At 37.8% G+C, this 22,455-nt stretch overlaps 1 protein-coding gene across 4 annotated transcripts in view; it reads left to right on the top strand.

Annotated features, from left to right (window-relative positions):
* The window catches only part of ACOT12 (acyl-CoA thioesterase 12), a 29,588-nt gene extending 7,474 nt beyond the window's left edge, over positions 1–22,114 (top strand). For 3 of the 4 annotated variants that reach the window (XM_052700515.1, XM_052700517.1, XM_052700518.1), the window contains 12 exons: positions 633–734; positions 2,607–2,751; positions 4,551–4,701; positions 8,854–8,973; positions 9,665–9,815; positions 11,488–11,543; positions 11,947–12,007; positions 13,438–13,521; positions 17,041–17,174; positions 18,578–18,712; positions 19,803–19,929; positions 21,518–22,114. In XM_052700515.1, coding sequence (XP_052556475.1) covers positions 633–734; positions 2,607–2,751; positions 4,551–4,701; positions 8,854–8,973; positions 9,665–9,815; positions 11,488–11,543; positions 11,947–12,007; positions 13,438–13,521; positions 17,041–17,174; positions 18,578–18,712; positions 19,803–19,929; positions 21,518–21,652 — 1,401 coding nt within the window. In that variant the 3' untranslated portion in view covers positions 21,653–22,114. The remainder of the gene's footprint in view (positions 1–632; positions 735–2,606; positions 2,752–4,550; positions 4,702–8,853; positions 8,974–9,664; positions 9,816–11,487; positions 11,544–11,946; positions 12,008–13,437; positions 13,522–17,040; positions 17,175–18,577; positions 18,713–19,802; positions 19,930–21,517) is intronic. The other variant, XM_052700516.1, reaches the window with a different exon arrangement.
* Positions 22,115–22,455: the final 341 nt, after the last annotated feature.

Raw genomic sequence — 22,455 nt, 5'->3', positions numbered from 1 at the left:
TTTGAAACTTGTGATATGGGAGTATTTTTCTCAGTGGAGTGCATGTTCTTCATATTGTAACAATGCATTGTCCAATCATTTGAAATGAGAATTCAGGCTAAGGGATACTTTTTTTTGACTTCTGCCCAAGTCCAGTTTTTCTTAATATCAATAGGAATTATGCATATTCTAGAAGAAAAATTTAAAACACAGTTTAAAAATAAAACATCAGAAAGTTTGATGCACATCAGGCCTTTTTCAGAGGTTCAAATGAATTTCTTCAAGTGTTCTGCATGTTTATAAAGATTTAATTTTTCATACATGTAGTAGATTTGAATGAGGACTCCAAACGATATACAGGTAATTAGATATCCATAAGCTCAATGTCTGTCCTGCTTTTTGTTTTACCCTGTAACTTATAGGAAGCATCCATATACTAAAAACTTTTCAGGGGTCAGAGAATACTGATATTCTTAAATGTTCGGAGCTCTATCAGTGATAGCAGATCAGTCTTTTTACTTTTGTTCTTCCTTTAGGTTTAAGAGGCAGGATGTGATTAATTTGATACAGAGTGTGTTGCTTTATCTCAATTCAACTGACAGTGGTGTAATTACTTTTTTTGTCCCCTTGTCTTACTACCTCCTTCCCTGTAGGTTGGCATCAACGTTACAGTGCAGGATGTTTTGACTAATGTTGAAAAAATTGTGAGTGTGGCATATGCAACATATGTAGTCAAGCCAGTTGGTCCTGAAAAGGTATTCTTTTTGTTTTGTTCTGTGGTTTAAGTTGGGACCAGGTTTCTCTGAGATATTCCAAATTTTATATTGTGAAACATGGGAAACACAGATAAGAGCTTATTCTGTTTAATAGTAGAAAAGCAGCATAAAGTCTTGACAATAAAGAAAGTGCTTTTTCCACAACTACAACATCTGAAATTCTTAGCTTTTTATAATTTTTTTCCACTTTTTGTTGCACATTTACTAGTAGTAGAACTGGTGCCATTATAAGGGCTCAGTGTTGACAGATGTATGCATGGAAGAAATATTCCTTTGAGTCTGCACCATCTCTCTCCTTTTCAGAAATTGATTTACATACATGAGAGGGATTGGGGGAGTTCATGTATTTTTTTTTTTCTTTTTCATTCTTCACCTGTTTTGAAGAGATCGTTCAAAGTCACCACTATTCAGATAGAAGAAATTTTTTAAGCTGTCTTCCACTGTAAATTAATTATTAAGCATTTATGTAAAATAGCATTCATGCCACTGTTGTTTATTCTCCTCAGTGTCTAGCCCCCTGGACATGTTCAGTAGTCAGTCATGATACTGTTCGGCCTGTTTCCCACTGCTGTGCTCAGCAGCCACTGTTCTTCTAATATTTTCCTATGAGAGAGGCTGTATACTCATCAGATCTTCTTAATCAACTCCTTTGTATGTAGTCTTCTTTATAACACAAATTGCTAGAATCAAATTTCATTTCTGATTTTCTTGTCTCTTAATGCGTTATAAAAATGCATCTGCCTTTTTAAAATATTGACTGGAGATTGGTAGAGAGTAGTCACAGAATCATAGAATCACAGAATCACAGGATGACTTAGGTTGGAGGGACCTAAAGCCCACCCAGTTCCAACCACTGCCATTGGCATCTTTGCCACCCACCTGATCGCACAGGACCCCAGCTATTTCTTTTCTTTTTTGCAACAATGCATGACAGCTTACTGAAGAAACAGTTCAGAGCACTTTTATCAAAACTAAAGCTCAGTTTACCTCTGAAAGATTAACAGCTAAATTGGTTAATCTGAGAGCACTAAAATGTTATGAAGTAAAGATTGTTTATTAAACATTTGATATCATAGCCATGGCATTAACCAATTTACCTTTTGCCCAAATTTCCAGGAGGGTTATTTCAGGATTAAGTTGGTGATGATTAACTACAACTAGGTTTAAGACAGGACTGCCAGAGAGAATTTAAGACTTCAGTTCTAATTCTATTGGAAATTAAGGTCTTGGGGAAATTAAAGAACATTCTTTTCAAACCCTTTTTTCCTGAGCAATTGTTGCCAAAGCTGTGCAGAGAGCAACAGCATACATTCACCATCTTTCAACTGAGACATTTGGAAAAGGTGAGGAAGCTCTTGAGTAAGATCAGAGATGAGACAAGGAAACTAATAAAGCATTTTGAGTAAAGACTCTTAAGATTGAGAAATAATGGCAGCACTACCATGTGATGCAGAATATTGGTATTGTCTGTGTTACAGAGCCTCTGCATTCTTTTTAGGTTTCTGGAGCCTGATATTGTAAATAAATCACACAAGTAATATATATTAAGGTCTTTTTTTTTAATGTATTTGTTTGTATGCTTGTTTATTTAAACTGCATGTGTTATCATAGATAAGTACATGTAAAAGCTAAAAGAATGTCATTGGGTTTTGACAAATGACTCTGAAAAGATAATGCAGTATCCCTTGAACTTTAGCTCTGTTCTTGTTTGTATTAATCAGACGTGTCATCTTCGACAGTTGATAACAAAAGATTATGGAAAGTGCTGATGGTATTTTGAGTTCAAAGTGCACAGTATGATTGTAGAATCAAGAGCCTTTTTTTTTATTATTTTTTTTTTAATTTGTATAGATTGAATTAGAACCTGTAAAGCTTCTGTCTGCAGAAGACCATCTGGAGCATGCCCTGGCTACTGAAAGGAAAAGAATCCGACTGGGCTATCAAGAGGTTTTTCAGAACCTAATGCAGGAGAGTAATAAAGAAGGTGACTACTGTGGTCAGTACAGAACATGGAATAAATAACTAAACAACTTATAGAGCAGTTCAAACATTTGAATATAGCTTCTTGAGGTGGTGGTGTCAGATTGTAAAGAGTGTGCCAGATTTGTGATGCTGTGTTGGATAGTTGCACTAATATAATAGTATTGCTTTCAGAAATTCCAGATTTAAAATGCGAAAGACCAAAGGCTAAGCACATGTTGAATAGGTGTGAAATGCAGATCTTCTTATAGATTATGTGTAAGGTTTAACAGTTTGTGCAGAACTTTGCAATGCAGTAATAAGGTCCTATAGGAGTAGTTATAAGGTAATAAAAAGGATAAAGTCTATTCATGGCTATGACTGTGGAAGAAAGAACTGAGAACTGTGTTCCTGCTGAGAGATATTTCCAACATGCAGACATTTCTTCATTATGTGATTGTTAACAGGTTAAAAAAAATTAAACTCCTCAGGACCAAGCTAGAAAATTTCAGACAAGAAACAAGTTGATATTTATTTCTGGTAGAAATATCTTTTCTTAAAGGCAGCTGTACTCCAAAGTTGCTGTAAAAGGCCATGAAGTAAATTACTAACAGATTTTTAAGAAATCTGCTCATATTTTGAAATTCTAAACTGTAACTACATAAAAACAATGGTCAGCATGTATCTTTATCAAGTTATAGTCTTCATTTAATAAGATCATGTAGAGACTAATACAGAAAAAAAAGTGTTTGTGTTTTGATAATTGCCACATAGAAAGTGACTCAATCCCATGAAAGACAGATCAGAAATGCTGTTTTTGCCTTGCCTTGCCTAGAAATTTCCTGGAAGGGCCTTATAATGGTAAGCACAAATTCACCTACTTCAGGAGGCAGAGTGAGCACAACAGGCGAAACAGAGAAGAAAATACTGCATTAGATGCTTCCATGTAGCATATTCAGAAAGTGACGTTTGTTTTCTGAGTAGGTGTTGTGAAACAACTTAAGCAGTTCCAAAGTTCAGGTTAGTCAAATGTGTCCGTGCAGTTACATAATCATAAAGCCAGTTAATTAGGGCAAAATTCAAAAGTACAGTTCAGGTCAAGTAGCAAGTATTATGGATGTGCACTTAGTAAATTACTGACATCGTCTCATGCCTAAAAGCATTCTTGAAAAATGTAACTGAAAAACCAAAGTGACTTGTCACTTGAAAGTGGAATTGGAAATGCTTGAGTAACAGAAGGTTGTTATTAATTCAGATAAGTATTTGTGTTCTTATTTTATGCCTTCTATATTTCTAATAATGAAAAATTTGTAAGCAGCAGGTTATGAACTAATCATGCAATACTCTAACTTAATTAGACACATTTGCACAGATGCCTATCATACATGGTGGTCAAAGTCTGTGGAAAGCATTTGAACAAGTAATAAATAGTTTTAACAATATCCATTAGAAGTTATGCATAGCAACCATGAATAATGCAAGCACAGATTCTGACTGTTGGCTGCATGTGTTCTCAACTAACCAAGCCTCACAGTTATTGCTTCTGATGCAGCATCTTCAGAGAAGATAGCCTGGGAAGGAAGGATCGCAGCATCACAGTCACATACCTAGGGCTGCACCATCCACCACCTCTAGCTAGCATGGTAGAACAGAACAAATCATCACTGTCTTTCTGCCCTTGAAAAGAACAGAGGTTTTCCCCTGTATTCCTTCTTCATTTTTCCTTTTGAGTGTATCTGAGGCATATGGCACAATTCAGTAACTGGGAATATTTTCCTTTTGGCTATCAGAGGTAATAGCTGAAATAATTCATGATACATTGCTGCTATATTTCAGAAACTTTTGAAGAGGAAGATGCGATTTCAGCTGACCTTACTCATGTACAAAGTATTGAGCTTGTCCAACCTCCTCATGCAAACCATCATGGAAACACTTTTGGTGGTCAGATCATGGCTTGGATGGAGACAGTGGCAAGTATTTCAGCAAGGTACTTTCTTCATCATAGTCTTTGTATATGTTTCTAAGTGGATGTATTCCTCCAATTTGATATTTAGGGTTTCAGTGGGATTTATTACGTGAAAAAAGCAGATCCAAATCTTCTTGTCTTTTCTTCTTAAGATTGCAGGAGGTCTTTAAGCAGTTTATGTGGTACATTTACCACAGCATGCCGCACTACTGTTGGAGTCACTCTGTTACACATGCAGGCCCGAAGGCGAAAGAGGCTGTATTTGCCTGAAACTCCCTGCAGAAAGTCACCATTAGGAATAGGAATAGAATCCCACCCTCCTTTTGGTTGGTGCAGTGCTTCAAAAGCAGTGGCAGTCGTTAAGTCTTAATAAAACTAATGCAGGCTCATTATCAGTGGATAGCCAAAAATAGAGAGACTTCTTACGGTGGTCTTAAATGAGACTTAAATGGTGGTCTGCAAATCCTTATACCAGAGGAAGGAATAAGTCAGGGACGAAGAATCAGAAGAACCACGTTCTTTTGTATTGATGTTGAATGATGAATGAATGTTTAACCTCCACAAGTCGCCTAGCCTTTCAGCCCCTTTGAGTCCCACATCCTGTGGGTTCTGATATTTTTAGTAGTGTAATTTGCTTTGACATGTTGAGATAGTAAGTACAAAATATTTTTGTGACACTGTCTAGCTTTGCTTGTCATTATGGCCTGGGCATATTGTCATTAAATTCTTCTTGTCTGAATTTGAACTGTTTATCTTCCTCCTTGTTCTTGGACAATATACAGAGCTTCTTTGTAAGCAACACTTGAATTGCAGTTTCAATTCTTCTTGCATACCAAGTGACCTATTTCACTGCAGGGACGTTAGGTTTGTTTTTGTTTTTTAACTTTAATAATTAAATTACTTTCCCATTCATTATTCATGTGTTTCTGACTTGGAGACAGTAGTTGTACTGATAGGAATCTATGAAGGCATTACTCTGAAAGTAATGTCTTGTATTTCGTTATGTTGGCCCATGTCACCAGAGACAGAGGTTGGTGGTATGGCAGTAGACGTTGAATCTTCCTGTCAATACTGTTACATTTTGTTTCTGTGCGACAGACAGGCAGCAGAGGAGCATCTGACATGGAAGTGCATATGAAGTAAAAGTGTATAAGTGAATTCCTCCATGTGGAAAAAAATGATTCCCACTGACATTTATTGACATTTTCTGAGCATTTATTAAAACCAGCCAGTGGATTTGAGCACAGTGTGGGGGGTGGGTGGTGCCTTTCAGCAGTGGTGACAGCAACGTGAAGGTCAGACCATGTACCAGATGCCTATGCAGATTGTTCTGAGTGCTACATGCACTCACTGTTGAAAATGCATGTTGACTATGTTGAGAAATGGTGTTTTGTAACTGAGAATTTTCTCTACCAAGTAGTGTTGTTGTACTGTTTGTATCTGTTGTAGTTTCCCTGGAAATAAATAGGAGACACTACTTTTGGAGCAACCTACATGCTTTCCTTAGTTAGAACTGCTTGTTTTATTAACATGAGAATGCACTGACCTTACCTACTGTTGTGTAATTTCATTGGCTTCAAAGGCTTCAGATTTGTACCAGAATTTGACCCAAAATGCTTACTTGTTTTCATTTGGTAAGTTTGACCTACTGAGAATCATAAAGTGAAGGGAAACATCAGCAAAGCAAGTACTGAAAATATTTTCATTGGAATAATTAATGTCAAACATGCTTTGTCGTGTTGAAAATTTCAAGATTAATAACTGATGACAAAGGATGGTTGAAAACAGTGATACTGTAATTTCTGCTTGAGAAGCAGCTAGTTTTCCTATAAACCTTTTCTGAGGCTACTTGTAATTAGATGTGACCTGTGAAGGTGCCAGTTAGGAGTTGCTGTGGCCACAGATTTTGACAGAGAAATGGAGCAGGAGGACTAACACTTGAAAAAGTAAATTTGTAGGGACTTTTGAAAGGTTACTTACCTTCTCCTCCCTCTTTTTTGCCTGGATGATAGATGAAAATCTTACAGATAGTAGTAAAGCCATCCAAATACTAGTTTGAGCCAGATTAGTCACTTATATGTCTTAAACTTCCAGAAGTATTCAGGCCATAGCTTTCCTGGAAAAACAGCATATTTAGGCTGAATTTCTGTTTATTACTTTTTTTGTTATCTGTAATACTGTATTTGCAGCCTTATTGTGAACTTTCTAAATGAGATAACTATTGAATGTTTTAAATCAGAAGATCAAGTTATTCTTAATGAAATTACAAAGTCATTTGAATGTCTTAGCTTATTAAAAAGATGTACCAGTCAGTTAATTAGCAACAGATAATTGTGTGCGTTTAACCATACTGGAACATTAGCTTCTACAGTGTTAGCTTCCAGAGTGGAATTGAGTTAAAAGCTAGGAATGGTACAAAACTGTATTTTCAAGCATAAAAACTGCACAATGGAAATCTTGTCTCAGATGTGCATCTCCAGTTCTTAATTGAAAAGTTTTGCACACATACATGGGAATTGAGCAGAGTGTGAAAATGAGTGACATTCATGTATAGTGTTCATGTGCTACAAAATAACATCTGCCAAGAGTGGGGTCTTTACTACACTTAGAACTGCTGAAGAAACCAAAACTTTGCCTATTCCAGAGCGCTTGCAAACTAGACTCTCCTTCCCCCACCTTCGCCCTTAAATTTCACAAACTCTTAAACTCAGTAGAATCATGCAGCATTCCAGGTTGCAGGGGTCCTCAAAAAATCATCAGATCCTAGCTGTTATGGGAAAAGGTAGCTTAGATGAGGTTATTGAGTGCTGTGTCCAAATTACATCTTGAAAGCCTCTGGTGATGGAGGTCACCATATCCCTGAGGAAGTTGTTGCAGTGATTATTCTTGTTGCAAAAAAAATTGTTTATTTTATAAAGACAAAAACTCCCCCAGTACAACTTAGATCTGTTGCCCCTTGTCTTATCAGTATGGCTCCTTGTGAAGAGAACCTCTGTCACCTTGGTAGCTGTATTGTAAGTGCTGGAATGCTGTGATGAGGTTCCCCTCTCAGCCTTCTGTAGGGTGATGAGATTTAATTTCTTCAGTCCTTTCTCACTGGATAGGTTCTCCAGTTCTTTGATCATCGTTGTGCGCCTCTTTTGGACCCTTTGCAATCCATCTGCATCTTTTTTAGGCTGTGGAGACCAGAACTGGACATAGTACTCCAGCTGCGACCTGCATTATCCATACTGCAGACAGAGAAGTGTTAGGTTGTTGGAATTCCTTAGTGTGAATGACACAGTGTGGCAAAGCTATTCTAGCAGTGTAGCTTGGTTGGATAGACATCTGTTCCACCCATGCCCTTGTTCAAAGAGCAGCTGTGCTTATGCGCTCATGTAAAGAATACAGTCTTCAGTACTAGAACAGAAAAATTCTACCATAAAATGTCACAGGCAGTTTGAAAAAAATGAACAAAACAACTCACCTTAACCTGACAGCATGTAGTTGAATACAGTGTGTATCAAGTCTGACATAAGAAAAGAGCTCTACAGAACTGGACACAGAAAAGAGAATCAATTTTTATTATTATTATTTTACTGAACAGTTTGGGGTTTCTGTACTGGTAAGGAATTGAATCAACATCTTGCTATCCCACTGTGTGTGCTAATTAAAACCATATATGTGCATTTGGTTTTATCAGTAGCTTTTTATTCTCATTTATATAAAATGAGCAGAAGACATTTGACAAAAAACCAAACTGTATTGACAAGAGTAGGTCATCAGGTTTCTTTCATTGCCTAAAGGCTTTATGATTTAGCATTTTTGCATATTGAGCATCATTCTACTCCCCATGCAGTAATGCAGAAGTTAATGAAACTATTTGTGAGGTATGTGGTTGCTCTGAAGGCAAGGTATTCATGGTCTGGTTCCAAAATAAAGTAATAAGAAACAGTGAGAATTAATTAGTGTTTGTAAAGTGTTGAAAATGAAACAGTGTGATAAAAGGGGTAGTATTATGTTTGAAGCTTGAATTAAATGCTGTTGGAGCTGAACACTTTAACTTATATTGGTGAGTTGTATTTTGGTGAGTTATGATGTATACTTTAATCGCTGCTGACTTCAGACTTAACAAAGGTGGTTCTTTAATGTGACTGGATAATTTGCTCTCTGCCTCTTTTTTTTCTTTTTCAGTCGCCTTTGTCGTTCATATCCCATCTTGAAATCTGTCAGTATGTTCAAGTTCTGGGGTCCATCTGTTGTGGGTGACCGCCTTGTCTTCAATGCAATTGTGAACAATACATTTCAAAATAGGTAAACCTCTTCATATACTTATTCCTTGAATTCTCCAGCACCTACCTAACTGCATGCTTCGGATTTTTATCTGGTTGGTTTTGCCTTACTGAATGAAGTATTTTGCAAATGGAACTTAGAAAGATGTATCTATAAATATGTTTTTATGTTATGTGCATGTTCCACCCCAGCATACAGTTGGCCCTTTTGACTGCCAGGACACACTGCTAGCCCACATTTACTTTCCTGTCACCAGAGCCTCCAGATTCCTTTTTTCAGGCCTACTCTCATCCCTTGGTCTGTGCGTACAGGAAGGTAGCCTCTTCATGGTATGCTTCTGCTGAATGTAAAATAAATGCTGTCCTGCTAATTTTTGCTCAGTTTTCTCACTGGTGTTCATATTTTGCTATTTAGCTCAATTTATTCTCTTTTTACTCATTCTATTTGTCGAGTGTCACCTTTTATTTTTATTTTTTTATTTTATTTTATTTTATTTTATTTTATTTTATTTTATTTTATTTTATTTTATTTTATTTTATTATCTGTGAAAAGCATCTGTCCATGCAGAATAACTTATTTGTTTCCTGCAGGAAATATTTGAGTACAGCTTTGTGAACACAGGAAAGTGTTCAGCAGTCCTTCTTAGTATATCCTAGAGCTACTTTTGCATCACTTGTGGTAGTTCAGTGATTAATTTGAGCTCTTATTTCAGTGTGGAGGTTGGTGTTCGCGTCGAGGCTTATAACTGTGAAGAATGGATCCAGAACCAAGCACGACATATTAACAGTGCATATCTCATTTTTAACTCCGTGAATGACAAAGGCGAGCAGCTCACTTTCCCCAAAATCAAACCTATTACTAAGGTTAGCTGTTACCCTTATACTAGAATGAATGTATGCATGGAATTATGTGGTCCTGCTTAGCACTCTGCATGTCACACAATTGGCCGCTGTAGACTTGCTGGGAAAGGAAGGGCTAAATAAGGCTCTGGAATGCTTCTTCTTGCAGCATGCAAAGCCTATAAATGAAGTGTTTACCTCTGATTGCAAAATTAATCGTTATTACTTTAGACATCCAAAACAGACGTGCATTGGAAGGTAGTTGTCATTAGAACTTCTGTAGTTAGGGAATGAAGAGAGAAGAAGTATCTGCTGTGCATATTTTCCACTTTTCTTCTTCAGTCTCCAGTGACTGTATAAGATGCCTAGACAGCAAGAAACTTGTAAAGCTTAGAAATGTTAAATGAATTCTTATTTTTAGAAACTCTTAAGAAAGATGAGAAATAGAGTTAGTAGAAAAACCTTGGGAATCAAATCTCATGACACAGGCAAGCTTTCTAGTTCTTTTGGTGTGGAAATAGAAGCATGTGTTTCTTTGAGAGAGGTTCACTAGGCAGTGAGAGCAGTACAAGCACTGTTCTTGAATTATTTGTTATCACTTGTCATTAACTAAATGCTCTAATTAATGAGATTTTTAGAAAGCGGTGTAGGCGGAAATGAAACTATTCTTAAACATCAAGGTATCCAGTGTATTAGGTGAAGTCATAAGGTTCATTCCTGCTTCACTCTTGGACTGTTTCCAGAGGAAAGACTGACTCGTACTCTTTTAAAAAACAGGGGCAAACAGCACCTTAACTTGTGCCAGTAGAACAGTGCTTCCCTAAAAGACCTGGCTTAGAGGGGGCATCCACAAATTGAACATCAAGATAAGAAGATCTATACCATTTCCCACACAGTCAAACAAGCAAGTCTAGGAAAAATGGAAAATACGCTCAAGGTTATTTAAACTTCAGTGGTTATTAGACTGAACATGGCAGCTGAAATTATTAGTTTGTACATAAGAAAGGCTAAGATGCACTAATCCAGACATTGTGCTTACTCTAGTAAAAGATGCATGTCAGCTCTTTAAAGGAAACAAAAAGCTTTTTCCAGAGTATTAGTTCCTTCAGAGTGGTAAGTCCTGTTGAGCAGTTTGGTTCAGTTTTTGCTCTTGGCTCACTTCCATGCTTCAGAAAAAAAATACTCCTCAGCAGAGCAGTGGTAAGGGAAGGGAAGGACCTGCTGCCTTGAAAGGCAAGGCACGTCTGTGCCCTAGGTCAGTGTGCACTGAAACAGAAGTTCTTCCATGTGTCTGGCATGCTTTGAACGCTAGATGGTGGTGAGTTGGATTGACTATTTTGTTAGGTGCCACATTTTAGAAGGAATAGAATGTATTGTGGTACACTGTGTGGCTGCCGTTGCGTCGGGACCAAAGTGCTAGGAGTATGCTGCTGTGATATGATTTTTTTTAATTGGATTGATTTTGTAACTTAAGGGAATGTTGTCAAGTCAAAAGTAAACCACCGAATCAGGTTAATCTGGGGAAAGTTCAACATCCATATGTTCCTCATAGTACAGTTCTTTATATAATAATAATGCGTTCATGGGTTTGTCCATCTGTTATATTTTTTAGTTAGTCTGTTTCTTTGTTTGTTTTGTATGCACATGTGTTCCTGAGAATAATCAGATGTGTCCTTGTCTGCTTGACTTTTTAAAGGACAGTGTGCGACGATACCATGGAGCTATTGCCCGAAAGAGAATTCGACTAGCCAGGTACAGTTGAACAACAGGGAAAATTTGGTTTTGGAAACTCATGTTCCATATGTCTACTAAAAAGCAATAATTTGTAAAGTCTTAAGTCTTTTCAAACATAACTGTTATGTTGCTTAACAGTCTAGACTGTTCTGCCTTAGTTGTATCAAATTATTAGGGGCTACTCATCCCATAAGTATTTTGTTCTTGGGGTTATTTTTGTCTCCCCCATATTCTTTGGGGAAAAAAAAAAGGAGTTACACAAACTTGTCCTGCAGTTGGCAATTGGTAAAATATTTGTAAAGCATTTGGAAGACACTTAACCCTATAGAACTGGTTGATATGGGCACATATATATATATATATATATAAAAAGTGTAAATAACTGTTTCATTCTGCTTTTTTTCTTTTAACTTTGTTTTAGAAAATGCATGTTGTCTGCTAAAGAAGACAAACCTTATGATCTGTGGGAGAAAAGCAACCAGGTGATCTTTAGATTGTGTTCTACCCTCTACCTGAATAAAATACTGTACACTTTTTGAGTGTGTAAAAGAGTTGTACAGACCCTGTCAGTTTCCACACTGTACCTGCTGTACCAAAGTATTGTATTATTTGTGGAAGAATCAGTAAGCCTGTGATAAAATGAGCTTTCTTTTATTCTTAAAAGGTTCTTAGCTATTGTAAGTTTTGTACAGAACATAAAATGTGTCTCTAAGATTGAATCTTTCACCAGATAGTCCCTTAAGAAGCAGAGCTGGAATGAAGTCAGGTCTCCTGAAGATTTTTGTCCCACTGTGCCTCTCTTTTAAAAAGCTGTCAGAAGTTGTGGGGTTTTATTGTGTCTAGTGAGCTGGGGGAAAGACGTGGCAATGCAAACAGACAGGTGAACAGTGAAATAAGGTAAACTTCACTTCTGTGGGAAATAAAGATAAAAATGTGTTCATTCCTAGATGCTCTGCCTAAAGTGGTGTTTTCTGACTTGGATATGCAAGGCCATAGAATCTGCCAGTGCCGTAAACTAAAAAGTGGTGAACCTGAGCTTAGGTGAATTTGAGCACAAATCCAAAATGTTGTTTCAACATGGAATTGTAGGTAAATTTTCATTGCATTTAAATTTTCAGTGGCTCCCAGAAATATTTTCAAGATCTTTTTCTATTACATCTCAAAGTAGATAAATAATTGAGAATTATAATCCGGGAGGTGATTTGCTATTAACGGTGGAATCTCTGTGTATGGAATCTTAATATTGCACAGCATTTGTTTTCTGCAAGACAATAAACATAACTCATAATCTCATAACTCATAATCTCATAAAAATGAGATACTTACATTTATTTGGTATTGAATTAAAACCTGTCATTAAAGACTCTGAAGCTCTGTTTTCTTTTTACAGAGTTAAAAGAGAGCTCTATCCAGTGTAGTCATGCATAAATAATAGATATGTTTGCGCTTTCTCTGTTCTGAGCCTGCTTTGTAAAGCAACTGCCATGGTAGACCACAGCTTGATAGCAATGAGGAGGTTAATTTTCCAGTAAATTTTAATTAGTTAGAAGAAAGATGGACAAAACCATTAATTTAGCAGTCTCAGAGGTTACCTATATTAACTTTTGGGTGGTCATAGTTTCACTGCAGTGATTTGTAATTGAAGAAGCCCAAAGTGGTATTTTATAGTTGTTCAGTTAGGGTTATTTTGCCATCAGCCATGTGAGCGCATATTCTCACTACTGAAGATATTTAATTCAGAAACTGCTGGACTGTGCATTCCGGAAGGGAAACTCTTATGGGAAAGTCTACATTTTTTTGCAGTTCAAGGGTAATGATGAAAAAAAAGATCATCTCATTTCTGGAATGTGTATTGTACCTTTACCATTCATTTGAATATATATATATATAAGAAATATATTTTAAATTTCAGGCATATATGAGTTACAGCAATATAGCTACACTGACATACCTGGCAGCAAAAACGGGATGGGAAATAACCAGTACACTGAATAACGTAAGTACATGGTGCATTGGCTTGGCATTGTTTGATTTTACTTTGCCTAGGATTGAAAAACAAAACTTCCAGAGGTACCCTAAAAGGCTGCAGAGCTATTTGTCCAGAGCACTGTTCAACCTGAAAGTGGCATGGAAGTCTCTTAGAGTGCATGACTAGTGAACTTGAGATCTCTACAGAGCAGGCTTACAGGAAGTCATGATTGGGCTTGAGCAAGAGGAGACTGTGAAAACACAACTGAAACTACATCTCTCTCTGAAGGGTTTTCTTTGGCACAAGTGAAGTACTTCTGTGATTTTGCCAGTCTTTGATTCTAGTAAAACACCAAGCTTGGACATCTATGTGTAAGCAGTGCTGTTGAGGATCTTTTGGGATTCTTACAAAGAAAATTATCAGCAATATGTGTAGCAGTCTGTAATATGCTGCCTTCACCAGCTTTATAGCCTGGAAAATATTTCTTAGCAGCAGACGTTATGTTGAGGTAGGTTTAATTGCCTATTGCCAGTTGGCAAGTGGCAGCAGTATATTTACCATATTTTTCAATTTCTGTCTTTTCAGGAGATCATTTGATTCTTTTTATGTGCAGTTTTCCTGTCAGGTGTCTATTTTCCTACATTTTTCCTATTAAAGTTCTTTTCCTGCTGAAGTGTGCAGCAAATCACTTCTACTGCTAGGACTGATGTCATAAGCCAAATTTCCTAGACATCTCATATGAACTGGTTTTAAGTTGAGATTAACTTGTTTGGAAAAACTGCAAGAAAACTTTGGAGAAAAATCTATTAAGGTTTGTTTCCTGAAATATGTTTAGTGAGTAGCAGATTATTTAAAGATCATGCAGACTCAGAGGTGTTCTTAGGCAAGAAGAGACTGTTACAAACTGTTTGTCTTGCCTCCTGAATGTCGCAGTCAGCGAAACTTCAGTACTGATTTTTACATCTGGTGAATATACAGCTGATGTAAGAGTATGTGTGTAAATCAGAAGGTATTCAGTTTGGTGGCAAAACTGCTTGTTCTGTAGGCATGTTGTTCCAGTAGTTTAAAACCATCAGTAGATACACCGCACAGATGACAGCACTTGTGGTGGAGAAGCAGTCAGATTGAGACATTGGGCATTACTTTCAGATCTGCTAAGGCTTTATTGTTATCCAGTTGAAAACTTCTTTCTGCTTCCACTGGAACTGCCACAATCTCAATTTCTTTCTTAATCCTAGATGCCTGAAATGTGTAATAGAACTAGCTGCAAATGATGAAATGACTTAATACAGAAAAAAAACATACGTTCCAGATGGCATTTTAAACATGATCTGATTTTAAACACGATCTGATTCCCCTCTGTCACCAAGCAACAATACCTTCCAATGCTAGTAATACTGATGCAGTTTGGAACTTTCTCACCATTTTGGATTTCTTTAAATAGTCCTGATGGTAAGATCTGCCTCCCGAGACAGGTATTTTCTGACTGAAGATCTTGAGCAGTTTTTTCTTGCTGCTCATTCAACTGATTGCAGTGTGTATCTTAAAGCCAACAAAATCTCGGCTCAGGCAGCACACTGATGCTGTCAGTGGACAGAGAGCAGCCATCCATTCCCATTCTCTTGGGCCATTCTGCATAATTTGGCATTGTCAGTGATTACATATTCCTTAGAGAAGTGGCAAGGATTCAGGGTAGCACAGTACCATTTTTTTCTGGGATGAATGTGTTAATACTCCTGGTTGTAGGAGGATTTTGGTGCGCTTCCATTTTGGTGCGCTGTGTATTCCACAAGTCTTCTTTTTCATCTTACTTAACATGCACTTGCAGGCAGCAGTAAGCAGAGGGTATATTTGTCCCCATATGTACCTGTGGTTACCTCCAGTTCAACCCATCAGATGGATGAGATTTGCTCTTTAAAAAAGAAATGTGAGTGAAACCAGTCTTGAACATAACCTTTATAACTCCTTTGGACATGTTCAGATGTGTGCTTGAGTTAACTACATGCTGATACAGGTGCAGTCCTACGAAAGGCTTTCTGCAACTTCAGGTAATGAAATGTTTTTGTCTTAGGAACTGTCAGTGTGGTCATTTGTTGCAGTTTCATGTTCATTTCTGTAAACACTGACACTAGGAATATCCCTTACGAAGCTGTATCTCAGAACTTTACATCATGTTTCCATAGAAATCAGGTGATACTGCTGATCAGTGCTGTACATGAAGATATTCATATTATAGGAAACAAGATTGTCAAAGACTGAACAGTGTTTTGAGTTGAAATATTGCTGTAGGCATATTCTGAAGCAGTGTGTCCATTTGTATTCTCATTTTTTCCTGGAGTGATCCCAGGTTAGCTGAGTGGTTTTGAAAGTAGAAGGAGGTACTGTGAGCTCATGAACACAGAGCCACAAGACTTGCAGGCCTGTATAATAATGCTGTCCTTAGCAGTATTCACTTTACAGAGCGAGGTTTTAACAGCTGCTACTCGCACTTTATTTTGTGATTCTGAAGTCTTGAAGAGTGTATGACTTGTTTGCTGGCTTACTTTTTGGGTTTGGTTTTTTTCCCTGTTCTAAAACGTGAAAATAGATGAACACACAGAGTCTGGTGCATGAATGCTTAGTAAACCCATGGACTTCTAATTTTTAGCTTGGCAAAAAGAGCAGCAGAGATGATGAAGCTTGAATTTTTTAGAAATTAAAATCTGTTAAAACTTTACAGGATTTGAAAAAAAAATTAACAGATCTAATATTAACAGATCTATTATTTCTCTCCTGCTCATTTTTTTCCATTTTACAGGGTTTGTGGAACACCCAACCCATTCTTGGGCAAGAGTCGTGTGTACTTTTTTAATACAAGTTATTTCTTTTGAATCCTCCTTGACAGGGTTCAGAAATACAGACCCAACATATCAGGACAATATTGTGCAAGCATAGGATAGTGCAGGCACTATCACATTTTGAGTAATGTTTTGGTGTACTGTGTGTGACTGATTTGTGTGGACAAAGGGAGCTGCAGTAGTTGAACTCTACTACCTACCTGTTCCAACATCTTCCTATCTGTTAAAGACAAGCTGCTATACTTCATAGACTGAGGAGGCGTCTCAGGGAAGTAGGAGATTCATATATTGTCTAAAACCATCTCTCTTAAAACACAGAGTCTGCTTTTCAAAAAATCTGCTTCCATTCGGATGTCTCTAGATAAGGTCCCAAAGCTTCAGTGCCAAGGGTTGCTGGATATGTTCCAAAATCCCAGAGGCAGTGACAGCAGTTGCTTGTTTTATTTTGTTTTGCTGAAACCTGTGTTGCCTCACGTGTAGTGCAAGGATGCCCAGTTCATGTACTGTGGCCTCACTCCAGCTTGCTTCTACTCACCAGTTTCCCATCCAGTGGATGCTACTCTGAAATCTGCAGTATCTGGAATTATCTCTACCTTGAAGCAGTTAAAACTGTGTGATGTCACTGTGCTATCAGTGTATTCCACGTTACGTTGTGCTGTATTGTACGGTAAAATTAATCGTGTTTTTAATACATTGTTAACTTTTTCAGATAAAAATATGGACCCGTGAGGATGGTGATGTCTTATCATTCAAAGTAGAAATGCAAGTGAAGACAGCATCACATGTAGCTTTCTCTGTTTTGTCTGACTTCACATACTGCCAGCAATGGGACAAACGTTTCTTGTAAGAGCTTACCTTTATTTAAAACTGCTCAAATCCACTGACAACTAACCTTTTCCAAGGCACATATTTTTTGAGATGTTGACACTTTTCTACCTAATTAAGACTAAAGTGCTGTAGGAAGTTGTCATTAAAAATTCATTAGTCAAAATATGGATTGGTTTTTTCCCTTGAAAACAAAATTTAATTTCTCCAAAACCTAGTTTAAAAATAAGTTTGCCCTGGCTCATCAGAAAAGCTGGGAGAGAGGTTACTTTTCACAAAAACGAACAAAATTCCGTGCCTAGATAATTGTATTAGAAGGGTTAACAAGAAGGTTGTATATAACTGGATGTCCATATTTGGTAGACACTGTGAGAAGTAAGCCAGAGCTGAAAACTCCATTGTGTTTGTCCTTTTTGGGATGATGATGCTTAGCTTCGTCACACAAAGTGAGAATGCCAGAAATTAAGATCTTCAAAATGTACATTTTAAGGAAAGTAATATCTTCCAAAGTGTGCCTGAATGGGTTTCAAAATATCTGTAAAAGGGGTTTTCTTAATTTGCCTCATATTGTGTAGAATGATGACCAGAGGCAATTGAATTTATATGATACTAGTTTAAGTAAGTAAGTGTTTTCTTAAAGTAGAAGCTTTTTCAGTTAATTATTCTGCCTTGGAATATTTTTATTACAGAGTGAAAATAAGTGAAAGTATAGGAATATTTAAAATTTGTCATTTTCTGCCACATAAATGGCTTGAAAAAATGAAATCTGAAGAAAATTTTTGCTTTTCCATATGTAGAGCCAGAATTTTGGATTTCTTACAGCTGTATTGAAGCCCAATTTACTAGTGAAAATGGAAACCCAACTTAGTGGCATTTATTGCTGAGGCAATAGAGGCTGAAGTGAAATCAGTTATTGCCAGGGCAAAGGAAAATTCTGGGGTTTCTTTTTTTGTACAGGAAACTTAGAGTTAGTGATCAGTACTTTCAAGAAAGAGTACGTCCTACTGGGTGGCCCTTTCTGAATGCAGCAGAACACACTTTGAATAAAATTTTGCTAATGTTTCCTAATTGTCACTCCTGTGATATGTCAAATGGACAATATTTGGTCAGTCAGCAAGTATAATGGCATGAAAGCTAATTTTATTCCAAATAGGAATTAGTATGCAAAATATGGGCTTTTAAGACCTTGCTCCAGCATTCCGCAGCACTTTTTCCAGTTTTGTGGACCAGAAATGTTGTGTCAGGTGATGATTGCATTAGAACTTAGATATTTTGTCTCTGTATTCTTGTCACGTTTTCTGCATCAGCAGGAAAACTATACATTGAACTTTAGGCTGGAATACATGTTGTTCAGTTACTTTTCATAAGAGCTGATGCTGCATATGACAAGTACTACATGCGTGTACTAAATGCATTTGCAGAACTTGTGAAGTCCTACAGGCTGTGAGTGAAGAGGACAAAATATATTACGTTACCTCACCACCTCCACACATGAGTGGCCATCAGCCCAGGGACTTTGTGATTCTTGTGTCTCGAAGGCAACCTCTTGAGCCCAGGTGAGCACAGAACTTCAAGTTGAGCTGTGAGCTCTGGACCCATAATTTGAATTGCTGCTAACCTCTACCAAGCCTGTTTGATGGCAAAGATACTTAATTTCTTACGATAAATCAGATGAGCAGCCAATTCAAAATATACATGGATACCTGAGACTGCACAGACAGATCTATTTTGCAAAGTGGACATACAATGAAGTGAGTTCAAAGCATCCCAGATTTCTAGCATATTCTAGCATTGCTTGTCTGATAATGACTCTTCAGGAGTGGTGTATCATGACAGAAAACAGGCCCGAGTTCCAAATGGCACCTTGGCAAAGCATGTTCAGATCCAGAAGTACATGATTGAGAGTTTGTTTTTTAAAAAATTACTTTGTAGTCTCATTTAATGTAGTTCTGGAAGAATCAGGGAAATGCCTGGACTTCACCAATACCTCAGTGTGATACATCTATTGTGTCAGAAAATGTTGCTGCTAAATGTTGTTTAAAGAAATCTGCTGATTTAACATAGATTGATTTTTCATTAGATTTCCTTTTGTTATAATGAAACATGGATAAATGGGGCTGTTTAGTCTATTTTGTGTATGTTATTCCTTATTTTCACTATAATTTTTTATATTCTACAATTCTTCATGTTAATGGTACATCACTTCTATTCTGTACCTTGCTCGGATTCTTCTCCCCACATCTGGTAACCTGGATTTAGTTTGTCAGTGCTGGGACCATATCCATGTCTATCCATGAACTAAGGCCCTAATGCTGTAAACTTGGTTCATGAGGAGCTGGGGGAATTGGGGAAAAAAAAAAAAAACCACCACAAAAAAAAAAACCCACAAAGCCAGACAGAAAGGAAATGTGTTGTAGCGATCATTCTTTTACTTTTCACACAAGTCCTCATGATTTGAGTCCGTAACAAAGCATTTTCAAGATAAATGAGCTTTTTTACACGTTTTAAGCATACAGGAGCATACTTGCCTTAATATAAAAATGACATCTAATAAAAAAATTTTGTCTGTAGTTGAGGTCCTTTACATGCATTTTTTAAAAATATTTTTTTTTAAAAAAAAGTTATGTTTTTCTGCTTGCACTGCAGTGAACCATACATAGTAGCTGTGAAGTCAGTAACCCTGACATCTGTGCCACCTTCTTCTGAACACTGCAGAAGTGAAATCCTGTGTGCTGGATTCCAGATCTACAGTGACAGCAGCAGCTCCTGTAGGGTGAGTTGCTCTGAAGGCCTCATCTGTGCCTCCTTTCCTTTGGTGCTGCACGTGCATGTGATCTTATTTGAGCTGACAGTCTAGAACAGTAGTAACAATAAAGGAATCAATTTATCCAGACATCTGTTAGGTTATCTTTATTCCAGTGTGTGGAATTTGTTTTGCCCAAATTCAGCCAGTGTGAAAGTCAGGAATGAAGTCAAACTAAGCACTAAATAGAGACTGGCAGCTCTGGAGAATCATAGAATGGTTTGGGTTGGAAGGGACCTTTAAGATCATGTAGTTCCAACCCCCCTATTATAGGCAGGGACACCTCCCTCTAGACCAGGTTGCTCACAGCCCCTTCCAGCCTGGCCTTGAATGCTTCCAGGGAGGGGGCATCCACAGCCTCTCTGGGCAACTTGTTCCAGTGTCTCACCACCCTCACAGTAAATCATTTCTTCCTTATATCTAGTCTAAATCTCCCTTTTTCCAGTTTAAAGCCATTTCCCCTTGTTCTGCCACTGCACGGTGTTATAAAAATCCCTCCCCAGCTTTCCTGTAGGCCCCTTCAGATAGTGGCAGGCTGCTACAAAGTCCCCCTAGAGCCTTCTCTTTTCCAGGCTGAAGAGCCCCAGCTCTCTCAGCCTGTCCTTGTAGGGGAGGTGCTCCAGCCCTCTGATCATCTTTGTGGCCCTCCTCTGAACCCACCCAGCAGCTCCATGTCCTTCTTGTGTTTGGCCCCAGAAGTGGTAGCAGTACTCCAGGTCTCATGATAGCAGAGTAGAGGGGCAGAATCACCTCCTTTGACCTGCTAGCCACACTTCCCTTGATGGAACCCAGGATACTGTTGGCCTTCTGGGCTGCAAGCGCACGCTGCCTGCTCATGCTGAGTCTTTCATCAACTGACATTCTCAAATCCTTCTGCTCAGGCTGCTCTTAAACCATTCTGGGCCCAGCCTGAATCTGTTCTGGGTAGTTCAATTAATCATAAAATAAGCTTCGCTTCTTGAAGGGTGTGCATTCTCCTGATGTTTGATGGTGCTTGTCTGCCCTCACTGAGTACAGAGGATGCCCAGGGAATAAGTTCTCATTTAATGTTTAGTTTCTCTGTAATTATGCAATCTGAACCTTGTCCCTGGACAAGCAACAATGTCTCTCTCCTCTGTTGTTTTCCAACTTCCTAACTTTTTAATTTCAGAAAGTGTATTTCTGAAAACATCGAGTATCTCTCATTGGATGAGATTCTCTTTTCAGGCAACGGTATTGTTTGTGAAACACATCTGTGGGAGGTGAACTAGATGATCCTCATGTGTCCTTTCTAATTCGGGGCACTCAGGGAATTCCATGATATATTTAACAGATTAGACAGTGTTTCCTGCTGAGCTCCTGTGTATATGTATGTATATTCTTTAGGACCTGGCATTCTGATTACTGTAAGACTACAGAGTCTTTTTGCTGAGCCTTGCTTTCACTTTCACAGTGCTTCTAGTGCTTATGTGCATCTGTTCTCACCCACAGAAACTTTGATTCTCAGCTAGTCTCTGAAATAAAAGGGCTAACTATTGCAGTCCAGGGTTCTTAATTTATATTGTTTTTATTTAAACAGGTGTACTACTTCAATCAAATGACATCAAGTCTTATGCCTCACTTAGCTGCAGGTCTTACTGGCTCATTAAACACTGTTGAAGACACAGCTTTGGAGTGTATTAAGTTCTTGGAGCTGAAGGGCAGCAAGTGCTGAAGTTAACACAAAGTTGTGAAAAGAGTGTGAGAAACTGTCAAGCAGTATTAATTTAAGTTTTTGCATATGTGTTAATTGTTCTACAAGTTACTTTGAGTCATGCAGCTGACAGTGGACTAGAGCTGGATTTTGTGTCAAATTAGGATTAGACTGCATGCTCTAAATTCAAGTTTTCTATTAAAAAAAAAGATTAAGGCACAAATTCTGCTCTTAAATCTGTATTTCATTGTTGGATTGGGCCTGGTGACATCCAGTCACTACTTACTAGTTTTAAATTAGTAAATACTAATCAGTCTAATATGCAGAGGACTGGTACTACCAAGTAGCCTGTTCACTTCTCTGTTCAGTTTGCCCAACTCTTGCATGTGCATTACATGTTCAGCTACTACGCCCTACAGCAAATGTTTGTCATCTGTTAATGCCTGTAGTTTGTGTGAAGAAATGTGAAGTTCCAAACCCACAGCCTCAGTGCCTTGTGCTCAAGTATCTCAAAAACCAGTTCTGAGCTCAAGTTTGTTGTCTGGTGTTAGTTCTGCGTTCTCAGCAGGATTCTGCATGAACTAACTTTAATGATAACTAATTCTTTAGAAGCAACACCTTCATTACCATTTAGCTTTCTGTCAAAGACAGTTGCTTATTAATACATAATGCAAGCTGAAAATTTAGAAGGCACATGTAAGGCCTTCAGAGCACTGCCTGCAATACAGCACTGAGAAGCCTGATGGCACAGGTGCTTGAGTCCACATCTGTACAGTGGAGGGGAGCACAGCACAGAGATGCAGAACAGCACCTGCCAATGCTGT

This window comes from Tympanuchus pallidicinctus, unplaced genomic scaffold (assembly GCF_026119805.1).
Source record: "Tympanuchus pallidicinctus isolate F22 unplaced genomic scaffold, pur_lepc_1.0 scaffold4, whole genome shotgun sequence".
Lineage (NCBI taxonomy): Eukaryota > Metazoa > Chordata > Aves > Galliformes > Phasianidae > Tympanuchus > Tympanuchus pallidicinctus.
This window is presented reverse-complemented; position numbering and strand designations above follow the sequence as displayed.